This window comes from Ambystoma mexicanum, chromosome 11, assembly GCF_040938575.1.
Source record: "Ambystoma mexicanum isolate Mex_15411 chromosome 11, UKY_AmexF1_1, whole genome shotgun sequence".
Classification (NCBI taxonomy): Eukaryota; Metazoa; Chordata; class Amphibia; order Caudata; family Ambystomatidae; genus Ambystoma; species Ambystoma mexicanum.
Genome location: NC_090934.1, coordinates 32280627 through 32297032, shown reverse-complemented (window position 1 = coordinate 32297032; position 16406 = coordinate 32280627). Strand labels below are relative to the sequence as shown.

Sequence of the window (16406 nt, the reverse complement as noted above, 5' to 3'; positions counted from 1 at the left end):
GAGAGGGGGGTGGAAGACTCCCCCTGCCCCCCACTTCCTGCCTTCCCAGACACTCTGGAGCCTAAGCGGGGATACCTACGGGTTCCCGCCAAAGGCAAAACACACACACTGATCTCCCCCTCCAAGAATGGTAGACGGGCTAACAAAGAACAGCCACCCTAGTAATGGCAAAAAAAAGAAGGGAGGCCCCAAGTTGGTACTTGGGTGTCCCTACTGAGCACTTCCGAGGCTATGGACATAGTTTGAAGAACACGTTGGAAAAACACGTTCACTGACACCAGCCATAACTAGGTGATTGTCTATGTGACTGAAAAGTCACAGGATCGGAGAGAAGGGGGATATTAGGCATTCCTTTGCCACTCAAAGTGGTGTGTGCCAATCACTCAGACTATAGAGTTTTGGGAGAGACTATCCTTAAGAACTGTAGTTACTTGAGGATATAGAAAAATAATCTTGAAGGAGCATACTAAGGGTTCCCAGCAACACTGCCCATAAGGAGCTGTGTGCTGCTGTAGTAAAAACACAGATGCCTTTAGGAGCTATGAGCAGACAGACTCCATAGTACAGGTAGGATACAAAGAATAGAGTTCCAAAAGACAGAGCCCACAAGAACGAATGAGTGAAAAAAAAAGGTCCACTCATTCAGGGTTGAAAGAACAAGGTCTAGAAGTCCAGAAGGAGTGCTGGGGGGTCTCATTAGGAGAGCGGATGAAGTATACAAATGATAAATCTCCATAATACCCCCAATTAAGGAACCAGAGTGAAATAGTACTGCAGAATTCAGTCCAAAAGAGAGCCATGCAGAAACCAACCCGGGAACATTCTAGAGCCCACCAGCAACCAATTACCTCAACAAATACTGTCCCACCACAAACCATGGGCAGCGATGGACCTCTGCGACTGTCAACACAGTCCGTGTGCAGGCAGCGAGTATGGACGGCCAACCCAAACCAGCGGCAGAGGTCGAACTCACTGACAAGAGACCAGGCTAAGTTCACAGCCACCTCAAGTCCATTCCAAAACCTGGCAAACCTCAAGCAAATGAATCCAACTTCGCTGCACTTGTATATAGCACACCCAAAACAAAAGACCAGGACTCAGGCAGCAGGACAGTCTAAAGTTCTTTAATAGCTGTTTATTACGAGTGTGCAAAAGGTTCAGGAAAATGTTTTAACAAAACAGCCTGTAGATTCCTCTTCTTTTTTTCGTTTTGTTTTGAGAGGAGCTTATAATTTAAAGCAGATATTGCACAAACAACCAAAAGGTCAGAAGAGAATGAAAGGATGACAAGAAATGAGGAAAAGGCATGTTGTAAGATTCTGAATTTAAGGACAGGATCAGCTGGTTCCACTTAAGGCAGACCTAGTATTCGGCTGGGAGTGCAGACATTTGGGTCCTGGATCGGGAAGTAGAGTGAAGTCCAAAACATGCTGATGAATCACAAGAAGAGCTAAAAACCAGGTTCAGTCTAAATCTCAAACGCAACAGTGGCCTAGCATGACAGCAATCCAAAACAGAAAAGGAGGAGGATGGGACAAAGAAAAGATACGGAGCCCTGAAAGGTAAATTCATAATCCACCTCCCATCTCAAAGAAACCCTGCAATGGGCATGGTGAACCCATGGGACTTTGCCCCTGCTCTATCCTCAGTGGTGTTAGAAATTACTAATTCTGTAGGCGTCTGGTTTCATTACTTTTCTACATAAATAAAGAGGTCAACAAGCAGAAAAAAAAACTTGAAAACTTGGTTTTCCCATGTGATACTGTGTCCACCAGCAGCAGGATTTACGTGCTCCTAAAAAACAGCGGCCGGACCAGCTCAGACTATAAATTAACCCTCACAGATGAGAAACATCCTTCCCCCCATGAGGCAAGTACAATATCACAGGGCCATGCCTGTCACAATACCCTCCAAACCCAGAAAGAACAACTATCATTCTATACAAGCATAAATAAAGAAAAGTGTCTATTGTTTGGTGGTGGGCAGCAAGTATGCAGGTATACCACCCTCAGTGTAGTGTCAGGCTGTAGTCTTTTGCACTTGCGAAGGAGGGAGAGCAAACAAAACAAGCACGTTCTTGGCTACAGAATTTGGCACTGTGCCAATAAGAAAAGGTATCTTGAGAAACTAGTAATGGTGATCTGAGGGTCAGGCAAGTTGAGGGGGAGTTTAAATGACTGCCAACATTGCCACCTAGCTTTTAGCTCCTGCAGCATTACGAGCGAAGAGCATCCCACACCCATGACCACCACCTCCCACATCCACAACAGAGACAGGTCAAGTGCTGCTGTCCTCCCAAACATGCCCCTCACCCCCCGGCCTACCAACTCAAGCACACACATCTCTCCTGCCACCAGAGAGGAAAAAGTGTACCACCTTCACCCACTGCTGAGGAACTGTTAAGTGCATCCGACTTACCCTACAAACACGAAGTAAAGCTTCACACCCCCACACCAGTGTCCGGCACAAGAGATCCTAATCCCAGAACTGCAGATGCCCTACCTTCAGAATGCATCCCAACCTCTCACACCCAAAGGAGACAATCACCACCTCTTGTCACTGCAGAGGAGGGCACTAGTGTACCCGATCACTGGAAGCAGACCTGTGCCAGTTAACCCCCATCAAGAGAAGGCTTAATCTCCTAACAGGAAGTACAGATGTGCCCCATCCAACCACAGTCGAGACAGCCCAGACATGAACTAACAACCTCCTCAGCCCCCAAGTTTTCTGCTATATCCAACTCTGCCGAGACTGGTCAGAGTGCACCATCAAACAAGAAGCAGACTTGTGCCCTTCAACCCCTATCAAGAGAAGGCCTTAGTTCCTAACAGGAAGTACAGATGTGCCCCATCCAACCACAGTGGAGACAGCCCAGACATGAACTAAACACCTCATCAGCCCCCAAGTTTTCTGCTATATCCAACTCTGCCGAGACTGGTCAGAGTGCACCATCAAACAAGAAGCAGACTTGTGCCCTTCAACCCCTATCAAGAGAAGGCCTCAGCTCCTAACGGGAAGTACAGATATGCCCCATCCAACCACATTCGAGACAGCCCAGACATGAACTAACAACCTCCTCAGCCCCCAAGTTTCCTGCTATATCCGACTCTGCCGAGACTGATCAGAGTGCACCATGAAGCCGCTCTTCCAACAGGAAGTACATATATTCTACATATATCCATTAAAGAGATGGGTTATGGGTGTGCCTGACTCACCTGCTACCCAACACCCCCACAGGAAACAGCAATGTTCCACTTCAAGACTCTGCCGTGCAGATCTCCTGAATCTATCACAGATGGCGCCATTCATTTCAGCGATCATGAGCGCTACAGCGTACAAGGTCGGTGTCGCAATGCAAATAAGGAGAACACGGTTCTAGAGTGTTCGTTACACTGAATGGATTGTTTTAGTTCACACAATCACACTTACATGGCCAGTCATACAGCCCACGGGTCATCAGGACTTTTGACCAGTTTACTATTGCCTGGTGAAATGTTCTCACCCATATCAAAGGTTTTCCAGCCATTGTATTTTCAGATCCACACGCTAACTATTCTATGCCATCAGGAAAGCCAGAGAGCATAAAATAGTCTGGGTGTCTGAATCAGAGATCAATTTTTAAACTGACCGATATTGCTGAGATTTTGGTTATGCTACTCAGTGGCGCTGCTAAGTACTGCCCAGGTAAACCATGCCATGTAGACACTATGCATCTCGACTCAAAGCAATGCATTTGTGGTTATTCGTGTAGTCTAGGCACCCAACACCAGCAGGAACCGCAGCTGCGTACACTCCAGACTCCAGTGATTCTGATGGTTCTTAAGAAATGAAGACACAGGAGAAAGAGTACAGATGGTCCATATTCACCACTTACTGCCCAGCTTAGGGGTAGAGTTCCAAGGGCCCCAGCTTCTTTACCCAGAGTAAAAGGAAAGTCTCTTTCACCCACCGCCCTGCCCTTTAAATAATGTTCCAATTGTGCTTCCGGCTCCAGATGTAGCAAAGCGGGCACTTGTGGTATCAGGTTATGCAGCAAGTGAAGCTGGACTGGAGATAGCAGACAGCGGCGATAGATGGAGTTGGTCTCTCACATATATACACACGGTCACTTCGGCCCCTTTTTCTCCTACTGCCAGTCTTCCCACTCCTCTTCAAGCTGCAAGAAAGAGACAAGCTTAGGAAAGGTCATCTAATCAGGAGTGCTAAAATAAAACACCTTATCCAATCAGCACCCATCCTATCGTGTACAATGTCAAGAAAGCTTATCTCATCACAAGTGCTGAAGAACACACCTCATCCCTCATGAAACCAGGGGGAGGACAGAAAAACCCTCCTTCAATCACAGATGGCAAAATGAAGCTTATCCTTTTCCAAGCAACAAAGCCGCACATCCCACCCAATCAAGGTTGTAGCCTTTTAAGAAATCTGGTAGCCCAGAAGAGCAGACAGTAATTTCAACCAACCACAAGAGAAACCTGGGTACTCTTACATAAACAGAGCACGAGCTGCCCCTTATAATATCAAATGAAAGCAATAGAGCCAGTCTGCAAAACTCGATCCAGGGAGCGTGGAGAACTAAAAGGAGCCAGCCTGATCAGTTAAATGATGAGCCACAAGGAGGACAGGGTCACCTCCTCATACAGGTTGACAAGTCAGAAAGCAAACCTCCCACATACAGATCAACCAGCGCGGCAGCAAGATGAAGGGTTGCCCAGAAACAGTGACGTTATGGAAGTGATGTCATCAGGGGACAGACTTCTAGTGATGCATGCTGCTCTCTAGGACATTCTGCACTGACTAATACTGGAAAACAGCAGCTGAGCCAATGGATCCAACAGGCCACAATTTGGGAACAGGGAGTTTTTAAACACTTCACACCACTAGATGTCATGCAGGGCAGACACAGTAGAATCCTGGGTCCAATGTGTTTCAGGGTTTGCACATCCTGAGAAAATCAATTTTTATACAATCCATATTTTGGTAATGTTCCTAAGGATCTGCTGCTTAAGCAATTTTCTCGGACACACAGTGATATATCACATAGCAACGGAAAAGTGCACATTGTTAATAAGATCTGCATAGCGGAAGGCACACAACTGTCATGGAAGGCAAATAACTCCACTACAAACACTCCCCGTCATTCCTTCTTTACCCATTAGGGAAATATTTAAATCGTTTTACATTAAATCCATGAAGGCCTGAGGCCTTATAAAATGTATAATTGTAGATCTGTGCTCGCATTTTAATATTTTTTTATTTTATTTTTATAACGCGCCACACACCCGTAGGTGTCAGGGTGCGCACACACAACACAGACAGAAAGCTGGATCAGAAGGAGAGCAAGGAGAAGTTCAGTTTATGCAAGATTGAAAAGGTGAGTCTTCACTTTTTTCTTGAAGTCAGAAAGAGAAACTGGCTTTCTCAGTGCGGCAGGGAGTGCACTCCGCGCACGGGGGCCTGGACATTGAATGAGGTACTGCCAAACCCTTTCATTTTGAATTTAGGTTGTTGGAGGTTAGCCTGACCAGCTGATCGAAGCGAGTGGCCGGATTGATAGACCCTGGAATGTTCCCAAATATAACAGGGGCATTTGTGACTCAGCGTTAGAGCCTTGTGAGTAACACAGTGTTTCACAGGGAGCCAATGAAGCTCCCTCCTAGCATGAGTGATGTCAACTCGTCTGGCTAGACACTTCAGAACCCCCGACTGCCCCATTCTGAATCATCTGGACTGGAGTGCTGCCATGTTTGCCTGGGAAGTACCCAGAAACAAACTATTACAGTAATCCAGGCGTGAGTTGATCAGTGCTGAAGCAAGAAGGGACATGCTCCCAGAAGTCAAGAATGGACGGATGCGGCTGATAAGTTTATTAACATAGCCACAAGATGCCCGGAGGAGGCCAATCATGGTAAAATTGGCATTGAGCATACCCCCTAGGGTCTTAACACTTTTCGCCACTGAAATGATGGAACCAGCTATCTTACAACTTTGGAAAGCTGCAGGTACCTTTTTCAGCCGAGGCCCCGTGGCACATTCAGGAGCTCAGTCTTGTCTTTGTTCAAAACCAACACATTGATTGCCATCCAGGCCTGGATGGTGCCATAGACCATATTGATGGTTGCCGTGTCCTGTGTGTGGATAAACGAGAGCTTCAGGACAACCTCGGTGTCGTCAGCATAATTTGCATACTGCACACCCAGGTCATCGAGAAATGTCAGAACGGCAGGATATAAATGCTAAAAAGAGTAGGCGAGATACAGGATCCCTGTGCGACCCTAGCATTGCGGGGTCCCAGAAAAGATGCAACCCACTGAACAGCCGCGTTGGAACAGCCTGCCACCTCTCGTGGCCTGGTGACAAGGAGGGAGTGATCCACGAGATCAAAGGCCGCAGAGTGGTCCAGCAGCATCAGCAGGGCAGGGTGGCCATCGTCCACAATGAGGGAGAGGTTGGATTTCAAATAGAGAAGGGCGGTCTCTGTGCCATGTCAGACTCGGAAGCCAGAATGGTGTGGGCCGAGAATATTGTTTATCTCAATATAACTCTGGAATTGTAAAAAGGCTGCTCTGTCCAACAATTTAAGCAAAAAGGGAACATTTGTGATGGGGTGGTAATTCCCAGCTTTAAATGGATCTAAGCTGCTGCTCTTGAGAAGTGGCGTAATCCAGGCCTCCTTCAAAAGATTGAGGTAGCATGCCGTCAGAGAAAGATAAATTCACCAACTTGGTAACTCAAGTGACTAAGATGTCAAAACAATCTTTAAACACCCTTGAGGGACAAACGTCCTCATGACAGAAGGTAGTTTTCAAAGAATTTATAATCTGGGAAACCACATTTTCAGTACAAGGGGAGAAGGTGAACTCATTGATTTTAAGGGCTGGGGTGGGCCTAAGATTGGACCCGGATATGGAAATGTCCACCCCCGTAAGTGGAATAGCCCTTCAGATCAGCACAGATAGCTTCCTGAAGTTGAAGAATGTTTTGTTTACATTCATCGTGGATTGCCTGACACCACTTTGAATCCATAGTAGGGGTTGGTCCCACAACTGTCTTTCCTTCGAATTCCTTCAGGATTGAAAAAAGCTCTTTAGAGCTATACTTATCCCGAGAAATGCTGTTATTGAAGGTAGTGGTTTTAGCGGCCATACCTGCCTTTAGTAGTTGTGTAGCTTGTTTGTACAAGGCCAACGTAGATGGCGAGGGAGATTCACGCCAATTCCTTTCTGGTACCTTTTTAGAGTATTTCCAGTCAAGAATATACTGGTTAAACCAGGAGTTCTTGAAGGAAGCTTGTTTGATTACTCTGGTTTGAAGTGGGCAAGAAGATTGACGGATTTGTTCAAGGTATCCACAAGAAAAAAGGCCCGGTCAGGGGCCTTATCAAATTGTTGGGGCTGTAAGGCAAAGTTTGTAGGCATTACCGTCTGGGAACACTACAAACAACTCTGGCTACAGGTATAGGAAACCCAACCTTTGGTATAAGCTTTTACTACACAGTTTTGGTATCGTGTTGAGCAGCCAGGATAGTAATACGTCAAAGGAAAAGATTACTTAGAACAAACAAGAGACCACAAATATTATTAAGCAGGCAAATACTTTCAGATCCCCCAATAAGAGTCATTCAGTGGAAGTGGCTAAGCCAAAGTCAATAGGCAAATGTCTATGTAAGCTGAAACACTTCTTTGTAGGCAAGTAGAATGTCTATGCACAATGTTTTAGAAGTCTTTGAAGAAAAGAAGAATCAAATGTAGGGCCACAAGCTCATTAGACTTGTGAGTAGAAGATGAAAGCAACTCTACAGTAAGAGGTAAGTTCTCTCAGACTTTGTACAGTACCGTTAAAATGAAGAAAGGGTGCAGTAGATGGCTCCTGTTCCTGTGCAGCTCTGCAGATCTCTATGTTCCTGGACCTCAGACATGGGGACAAGAGGGAGGACGTTGGGGGACTCCTGCACTGCACTGGGACGGTCAAAAGTCGCAACCGGCAAACTTCACTTTCAGTGGCTGTTCAGTGTTTCAGCTCCTTGCGTCTACTGCAAACAGCAACACCGCGGTTCCTGGCTGTTGAGATGGACTTTCCTTGCTTCTGGGGTCCCGCACTCTGTTGAGGGGGATCAGGCACGGTCAGTCCTGCTTCCTAGGAGTACAGAGGATCTTCCTGGAGCTCTTGGCCAACTTAAAAGCAACGCACACAAATGGGTGTTCCTCTCCCTGGCTCTACCCCCTTATAAATGTCATATATTATCATATATACACACAACACGAGGTAAGTACCCCTAGTTAGACAGTACCTTAGGTCTGAAAAAGGGGTCCAGCTGGCTTCCATTCCTGCGTCAGTCCTGCAGATCCTGTGTTCCTGGGCCTCAGTCGTGGGGACAAGAGGGAGGACGTCTGGGGACTCCTGCACTGCGATTTGACAGTTGGCGGTAGCAATGGGCAATCCAGATCAGCGGCACTTTGCGGTTTCAGCTACCGGCAAATAGCACCACTGCAGTTCTTGGACACTTTATGGGCTTGCCTTGCTTCTGGGGTCCAGCACTCTGTTGAAGTGGTTCAGGTTTGGGTCACCTTGCTTTGGGAGGGTCCTCTGGATCTTCATGGAGCTTGGGTCCGGCTTAAAGACGATGCACTCGTTCCTGGTGTTCCTGTCCCCTGGCACTCTTTTCCAGCAGCAGCAAAGTAGTACAGCCAGCAGGGAGAGTTGTTCCATTCAAGTTTATCTTGGGGTCAGTTGGTCCCACCAACCCAAGGGAAGAAGTCGTTTCTCTAGTGGATACGAAAATCGGAGCTTCAGCACTGCAGCAGGGCCTCACCAGGCAAACCAACGGTCCAGGAGGGTGCAGCAAGCTTCTCTTCCAGTTTCTTCTTCGGTTCCTTTGTCCAGTGGGTGACTCTGCCTTCCTTGCAAAAGACCTCGCCTCCTATGCAGGTTGCTCCCATTCATTCACAGCCTAGCTGTTTCTCACACAGCAGGCTGGCTGTCCTCCAAGGGCAACCAGCCAGTCAATCACCTCTGGGTGCATGCCTGCAACCAAGGAGACTAAGCACAGGGAGTTTCGGGAACCTCCCTCGCTTCCTGCTCTGCCAGACACGCTGAAGCCAGAGGCAGGGTTCATCACTGAATCCCGGCAAAGACAAAATAAACAAAGGGACCAAACCAGGTTTGGTGCTCAGAGTAAAACCCAAGAAAAACCTCACAATCAAGAAATGGCAAAAAAAAGAAGACCAGGCATTTTTACAAAATTGGCACCCATGGGTGCAATACTGCAGCAGAGGATTCAGCCTGCGATAAAAATGCACAATGGCAGGAAAATTAAACCACTGCCATCAGCCGTTAACTGTAGTGAGGGTAACATAAAAATGTTACATGAGAAAGTAGCCAAAGGGGCTACTAAGTAACCCGCCAGCACTCCATATAAGATGGGGTGTGCTGGGTCTACAAAGAGAAAAAGGTAAGTAAAGTCAATTTCACTTTACTACGCTTGGAAACAGTAGTTTACCCAAGAGAAGGTATTTAAACCTTAGGAGAAATCCAAAGGACTTCTCAGTGACGCTGCACTGCAGGTGCTGTGTGTCACAATACAAAAAGATTATGCCTATGGAGTTTGTCAGACTCCAAAATCAAAAGAAACAGAGTCCAAATCAGATGAAAATACATGAGAGAGTGGGGGGAAAAAAAAGAGTCCCTCTCTCCAGGATAAAATATCTAAGTCCTAAAGTCCAACAAAAGAGCTAGAGGTCTCTAAGGTAGAAGGGAATTAACACAGAAGCGAGAATTCTCCGAATACTAATTTCACTACAATCTTAAACCTTTTTTTTAAAAAAAAAGTTGTTCCTGAGAATGTATTGCCCATCCTTAAAACTAAGTTCACTGGGCTCCTGTTGGGAAGGATTCTCAGAAATGTGCTAATTCCCTCCACCTTAGAGACCCCCAGCAACTTTCCTGGATTTTGAGGAATTGATTTAGTTCAACCTGGAGAGAGTGAGACCCTTTTTCCCCACTCTCTCATGTATTTTTATGTGATTTTTGAACACTTTCTTTTGGTTGGGGAGTCTGACAAACTCCATAGGCATCATCTTTTTTCAAAGGTTTGAATACCTTCTCTTGGTTAAACTACTGTTTCCAAGAGCAGTAAAGTGACATTGACTTTACTTACATTTGTAACTTTCCAGACCCAGCACACACCATCTTGCAATAGGGTGCTGGAGGGGTTACCTAGTATCCCCTTTGTCTAGCTTTTCATGTAACATTTGTATGTTACCCTTTTCTCTTACCCTTTTCTCACTGAATGGCTGGTGGCAGTGGTTTCGTTTTAACTACTGTGGCGTGCATTTACCGCGGGTTGTGTTCCAGCTGCAGTAAAGCATCCATGGGTGCCAGGTTTGGTCCAGTTGTTCGTTTTGCCGGGATTCACGAGTGAAGCCCGCCTCCGACTCCAGGGTATCTGGGGGAGGCAGGAAGGGGGGAGGTGCCCGAAACTCCCTGTGCTTAGTCTCCTAGGAGACCCAAATGCACTCTGTGACGATAGGCTGGCTGACTGTCCGGTTGGGTGAGTAACAGCTAGGCTGGAATGAAAGGGAGAGAACTGTATAAAAGGGGAGTCTTTTGGTTTGGAAGGCAGATCGACCACTGGACAAAGGAACCGAAGAACTCTTAAGCGGACGCCTGCTGCAACTCCTGGACCGTTGGTTTGCCCGGTGAATCCCTGCTGCTGTGCTGAAACGCCAAGTTTGCATCGACAGAGAAGATCCTGCAAGGACGACTTCTCTCCTTCAGTTGGTGGGACCAATCAACTCCAAAGTAAGCCGCCTGAACATCCATCTCGGAGCTGGTTGAATTTCCACAGAGTTGCTGCTGGAAACCGTAGACACTATAACAAGGGGGTTATATCCATACCAGACCCATGCTGGAGAACAACAGTTACAGGTAAGTAACTTGTTCCTTCTCCAGCATGGGGTCTGGCATGGATTCGCATGCTCATGAATACAAGAATACATAGCAGTACACACATGCACAACCAACTTTAAGCATTTCAAAAAGTCAACATTAAGCATCTCTTACCTCCTCACCAGGCTCACCTTCAAGCGAACAGGTTGCGCAGAACTGCCTGGCCGAATCTGGACTCCTCCCTGGAATCCCGGTCGACGCAGTAGAATCTCGTGAAGGTGTGTGTCTACCTCCACGTAGGAGCCCTGCAGATGTCCAGCAGGGGCACACCACACAGGAACGCCGTAGTTGCAGCAATCGCTCTGGTTGAATGGTCTCTCGGACAGCCGGGCAACGGTCAGTTCGCCAACCGGTGACAGTGCATGATGCAGCCGGAGAGCCATCTGGAAATGGAAGCCTTCATGAAGGCCTTCCCTTCACAGGTCCAAAGTCCCCAAACAGCTGTGATGTCTTCCCGAAAACTCTTTGTGCGGTCCACGTAGAACTTCAGCGCTCTAGCCACATCCAGCGAGTGCAAAGTCCTCTCAGCCAGCGACAAAAGCGACGGGAAGAAAACAGGTAACACCAAGGGCTCATTGAGATGGAAGTCCGACGGCACCTTGGGCATGAAGGAGGGGTGCGTCCTCAGCACTACCCTTGTCTCGTGGAAGGTCAGGTATGGAGGTTTACAGGAGAGGGCCTGGATCTCTCCCACTCGTCATGCGGAGGTGATGGCCACAAGAAACGCCGTCTTCCACGATAGGAACTTCAGCGGTGCCGAATGCAAGGGCTCGAATTGGGGGACCCATGAGCCTGGTCAGCACCACGTTGAGCTCCCACGCCGGGGCTGGGGCCTTCACCAGCGAGAACGAGCGGAACAGTCCTTTCATGAACTCCTTTACCAGGCGGTGAGACCACAGCAACGACCGCCCCGGAGTTCTGTTGTAGCGGGACATAGCCGCCAGGTGGATCTTGATGGTGTCATGTGCCAGCCCAGCAAGTACGGCAGCACTTGAGGGGCTGTAATCCGCAGAGGGTTGATCTTCTGTGCACAGCACCAGACAAAGAACCTCTTCCACTTATGTCCATAGCACTTAAGAGTCGAGGACGCCCTGGCCTTTGCAAGTACCTCCTTGCAGTCTGCTGCAGGAGCCAGGCCTGTTCAGCGATCCTGCGTCGTGATGTAGGACGGCGCCTCCTTCCCTGGCGAGAAGATCCACGTCTGTCAACAGTTTGACTGGGGGGGGGGACGCCGACAAGTCCAGGAGGACTGGGAACCATATCTGCCTCGGCCACACCGGTGCGACGAGGATCATCCTGCACCGGGACCGTCTGAGTTGACTGATGAGTCGCAGAAGCAACGGCAATGGAAGGAACACATACAGGAACAGGCTGTCCCAAGGAAAGGAGAATGCATCGGCCATGCTCCCCGGCTGGGGAAACCTGCTACCGAACCTCTGGTACTTAGTGTTCGCCGCCGTCGCAAACAGGTTGATCTGGGGACTGCGTATTCGTCGGAATAGGAGATCCACTTGATCCTGCCGAAACTGCCACTCATGGCAAGAGCGCAACTCCCTGCTGAGCAAGTCGGCGACAGTGTTTTTTAATCCTGCCAGATGAAAAGGTACCAGGAAAATCCCCTGGGCGACGGCCCAGTGCCACAGATCCTGCGCTTCCCTGGATGGGGCTGGGGATCTGGTGCCCCCCTGCTTCCGGATGTAGAACATTGTGGTGGTGTTGTGGGTGAAGATCCGTACCACTTTACCCTTGAGGGACGGAAGGAAAGACCCGAGGGCCCAGAACACGGCCTGGAGCTCCAGGACATTGATGTGCAGGGACCTCTCCTCCGGGAGCAAAAGGCCTCTTGCGTGGAGATCTCTGGTGTGTGCTCCCCATCCCTCCAGGGAGGCGTCCGTCGTCACCGTTTCCTGGTGCGTTGGGGTCTGGAAGTCCTTGCCTGTCGCGAGATGCACGTGGGTGCCCCACCACCGGATCGCTTGACGGAAAGTCTCGTTGAGGGAGATCTTGTCTTCGAAGCTGCCCGCCAGGGGCATCCAACGGGCGTTGAGGAACTCCTGCAGTGGTCGCATCCGCAGCCTGCACAGGCACACGAGGTAGGTGCAAGTTGACATGCCGAGCAGGGACTTGATGGACCTCACCCTGGCCACTCCCAAGGTCAACAGCTGTTGTACCTTGCCCAGGATGCTGTCACGACCTTGACCCCTGGGCTGGGAACTCAGGGCCTCTGGCCCTCGCCACAGTATTCCTGCAAGGCCCCAAGGGGCCCAGTCATGCCCCTTTCGGCTGTCCTGGAGCCAGTCCTGGTGCCGTTGTGTCATATGGCGCCAGGACTGGCTCCAGGACATATGAGCGGTTGGTGCCAGGCTCATATGGCAGGTAGAGTTTCCATTGGGCAATGGACCAACATGGCTGCCCTCACAAGGACCAACGTGTAACTGCATCATGCAGTCTAGCATTCAGGGCGTGGTCCGCCCTGATGGCACCTGGGATACCTGCTCGCTATTTAAGCCACGCCCGAGCTGAGGCACGCGCTTCGCGTTGTTCTGCACTCGCAGCGTGACATTCACCGAGACCTGCTCGCAGCATCCTTGGCCTAGATCTTCAAGAAGACGACCACCGTTATTCATTCTTACCTGCTCTGCATCCAGCTCCTCGAACAATCCGGAACCTTCCCTGGAACTCGTCTTCTTCCAAGAAGAGGACAGTTAGTAAGCGTTCATCTTCCGATTCCATCGCCTCTAGGCTCCGCTTACTTACCAAAGCTCTCCTGGAACTCTATCGCCGATCCGACATCTTCCATTCTACGCTCTGCTTCCATCTGGCCACGTTTCATCCAGGAACGTCTCGGCGACCTGCAAGGAAGGATAGCACAGGTTAGCCTTATTCAAAGACGCTCATAGCGCCGCGCTTCTTGCATTCACTTACCTACTTGAGCACTGCCCTCTCCATCAGCTCAACGTCTCCATCAACCCTTCTGCATCAACGAGAGAAGGAGGAGGTCAACAACAATTGCGGACACCACTTCTTTAAACTAAAGACTTACCCTCAAGAGTGGAGTCGCAGCCGGCCTGGACTCCCGGGCCCAAGCCAGTGAAGTAACTCGGCGGAAAGGTGCTCAGCCACGACGCGCCCCTGCACAGAACGCCAGGACGGAGAGCGCCCCTTATCGAAATACAAGGTGAGAGAGGCTCCAAGGGGGTCGCAAGGGGAACACTTGGGAGGCGGGCCCCGAGAGAAGGTGTTTGTGGCTAAAACTGAACTCCTGTCTTCCAGACTAAGCCCACGGCAGCGACTTTGCCCAGAGGAGCCAATCGTCCAGTTAGGGGTACACGTGGATCCCCTGCAGGCGCAGCCGCACTGCCACCGGTGCCAGGCACTTGGTAACTCCCTTGGGACTGACTTCAACCCGAAGGGCGGGGCCTTGAACTGGTAGTGCCGCCCTTGGACCATCAAACGTAGGAACTTTAGATGTCCTTTGTGTATGGGGATGTGAAAGTAAGCATCCTCCAAGTCCAGCAACAATAAGAAGTCGCCTTCCTCCAGCTGTCCCAGCACGTGCTGAAGGGTAACCATCCAGAACTTTTGGGCCTTGATGTATTTGTTGAGGCGCTGAAGGTCCAGGATGGGTCACCAGCCGCTGGTCTTCTTTCGGACGAGGAAGTACCGCAAGTATACTCGGAGCCCCGGAGCCTCTTCAGGACAAGTTCTATCGTGCCCCTTCTCAGCATGGCTCTTACCTCCAGAAGCAGCTGTGGAACGTGGCTTTCTTTCCTGGCCACAGGCGGGAAATGGGGGCACTTTCTTTGAAACTCCAGAGTGTGCCAGTGGGCCACGGCATCCAGCACCAAACTGTCGATGGAGAAACTCCCACACGCCGACCAAGTTCGCCAGCCGGCCTCCCACCGGGGTGCTTAGGTGGGAGCCCGACGCCCCGGCCGGTTCAATCCTGTTTCGCCGAGGCCTTGCCAACCTGGGCTCCTTGGCGACGACGACGGTATCCACCAGTCTTGCTGCGGCCTCTGTAGGCTTCCTGCGATGAGGAACGGGCAGCTTGGCGGTACGACAAACTGCGGCTGAATCCCTTTGGAGGCACCTTGAGATTTGCCTCTGGAGGTCCGAAAGGACAGCCGTCGTTGATGAAGAGTGCCTAGGGCATGGGCCGTCTGTGTCAGATTTGATGGCCTGTAGCGACTAATCCACTGCTTTCCCGAATAGGTTGTTTCCGTCGAAGGGCATGTCCAGTACCCTAGTCTGCACGTCCTGACAGAAATCGGTGGCCTTGACAGCCAACCGCGCTGGCAAACGCTGTTGCCCATCTGGCTAAAGCCAGTGTCAGCGATGTCCGTGGCCACTGTGATTGCGTGGTCCAACGCCACCTCGCCTTCCTGCAGGATTCCAAGCGATTGCACCCTCTTGTCGTCTGGGAGGAAGTCCAGGAGGAGAGTGATCTTGAACCACAGCTCCCTGTCCTAGCATGCCACGATCGCAAAGGAGTTGGCCACCTTGATGGTCGTTGCTGCCGACGAGATGACCCGTCGTCCCATGGCGTCCAGCTTCTTCCCCTCGCCGTCCGATGGGGAAGTGGAAGTTGATGCCATTTTCCCTGCCGATTTCTTCTCAGCCGCCGCTGAGACGACCAAATCCAGGTACGGTTGTGCTCTGAGACACATAGGAGCGGAGTCTGGGACCCAATACTACTTCTCGTACTGGTCCCTCTTCGCAGGGGCCGTGGACGGGTTCTTCAGTAGGGACAAGTCCTTCGTTCAGTAATGGGACTGAGAGGATGGTCTTCCTCTTGGCCTCCCATCGTTGGTAGAGGCAACCTTCCTTCTTCTGCTCTTCGAGGCATAGCTGCAAAAGCTCTGATGCCCTGGCGAACATGGTGTGGAAGGAGCCAATTTTGGCTGGATACGCCTCTGCTTGCTTGGTGGGCTCCCCGACGGTCCAAGCACTGCTGAATCCTTCGTTGGGGGTAAGGGCAACCTTGTCCTTATCTCCGTGCACAGGGTCTGCAAAGCCATCAAGATTGCTCCCGGCTGGGGCGCGGGTTCCCCCGTTTCCTCCCTGGCCCGCGGCTCCTCGTCGGCTCCACTGTCGCTCTCTTCGTCCGCCTCGTCGGGATCCTTCCCGTAGGTCCTGACCTCATCGAACTTCTTGTCCAGGATAGCTTTGACGCCAGCCAGCTCATCCTCAGAGGTGGTATCTGTGTCCGTTAGGGCCATCGTGCCCCCCCCCCTTTCTCGTCCCGGGGTTTCACAGGGGTCTTCTCAATAGGCTGGAAAGATGTTTCCCTCTGGGGTGGCAGGGGAACTCTAGGCCCAGAAGTCGTCACCTATGGGGTAGCCTCCGCAGGCTTCGCCACGGCCGCCACAACTTCATCAATCGATGCCTTCGCCGGGTGAATCGGGTCCTTCATGACCTTGGGCACGCCTGAGGCCTTCACCTTAGGAGGAGGGGGA

The 16406-nt window shown here is 50.3% G+C and overlaps 1 protein-coding gene across 2 annotated transcripts in view; it reads right to left on the bottom strand.

Moving 5' to 3' along the window:
* Window positions 1-1108: 1108 nt before the first annotated feature.
* BSDC1 (BSD domain containing 1) overlaps window positions 1109-16406 on the bottom strand; it is a 217421-nt gene continuing 202123 nt past the window's right edge. Inside the window, exon 11 of one of the 2 annotated variants that reach the window (XM_069622470.1) lies at window positions 1109-4156. In XM_069622470.1, coding sequence (XP_069478571.1) covers window positions 4127-4156 — 30 coding nt within the window. In that variant the 3' untranslated portion in view covers window positions 1109-4126. The remainder of the gene's footprint in view (window positions 4157-16406) is intronic. The other variant, XM_069622471.1, reaches the window with a different exon arrangement.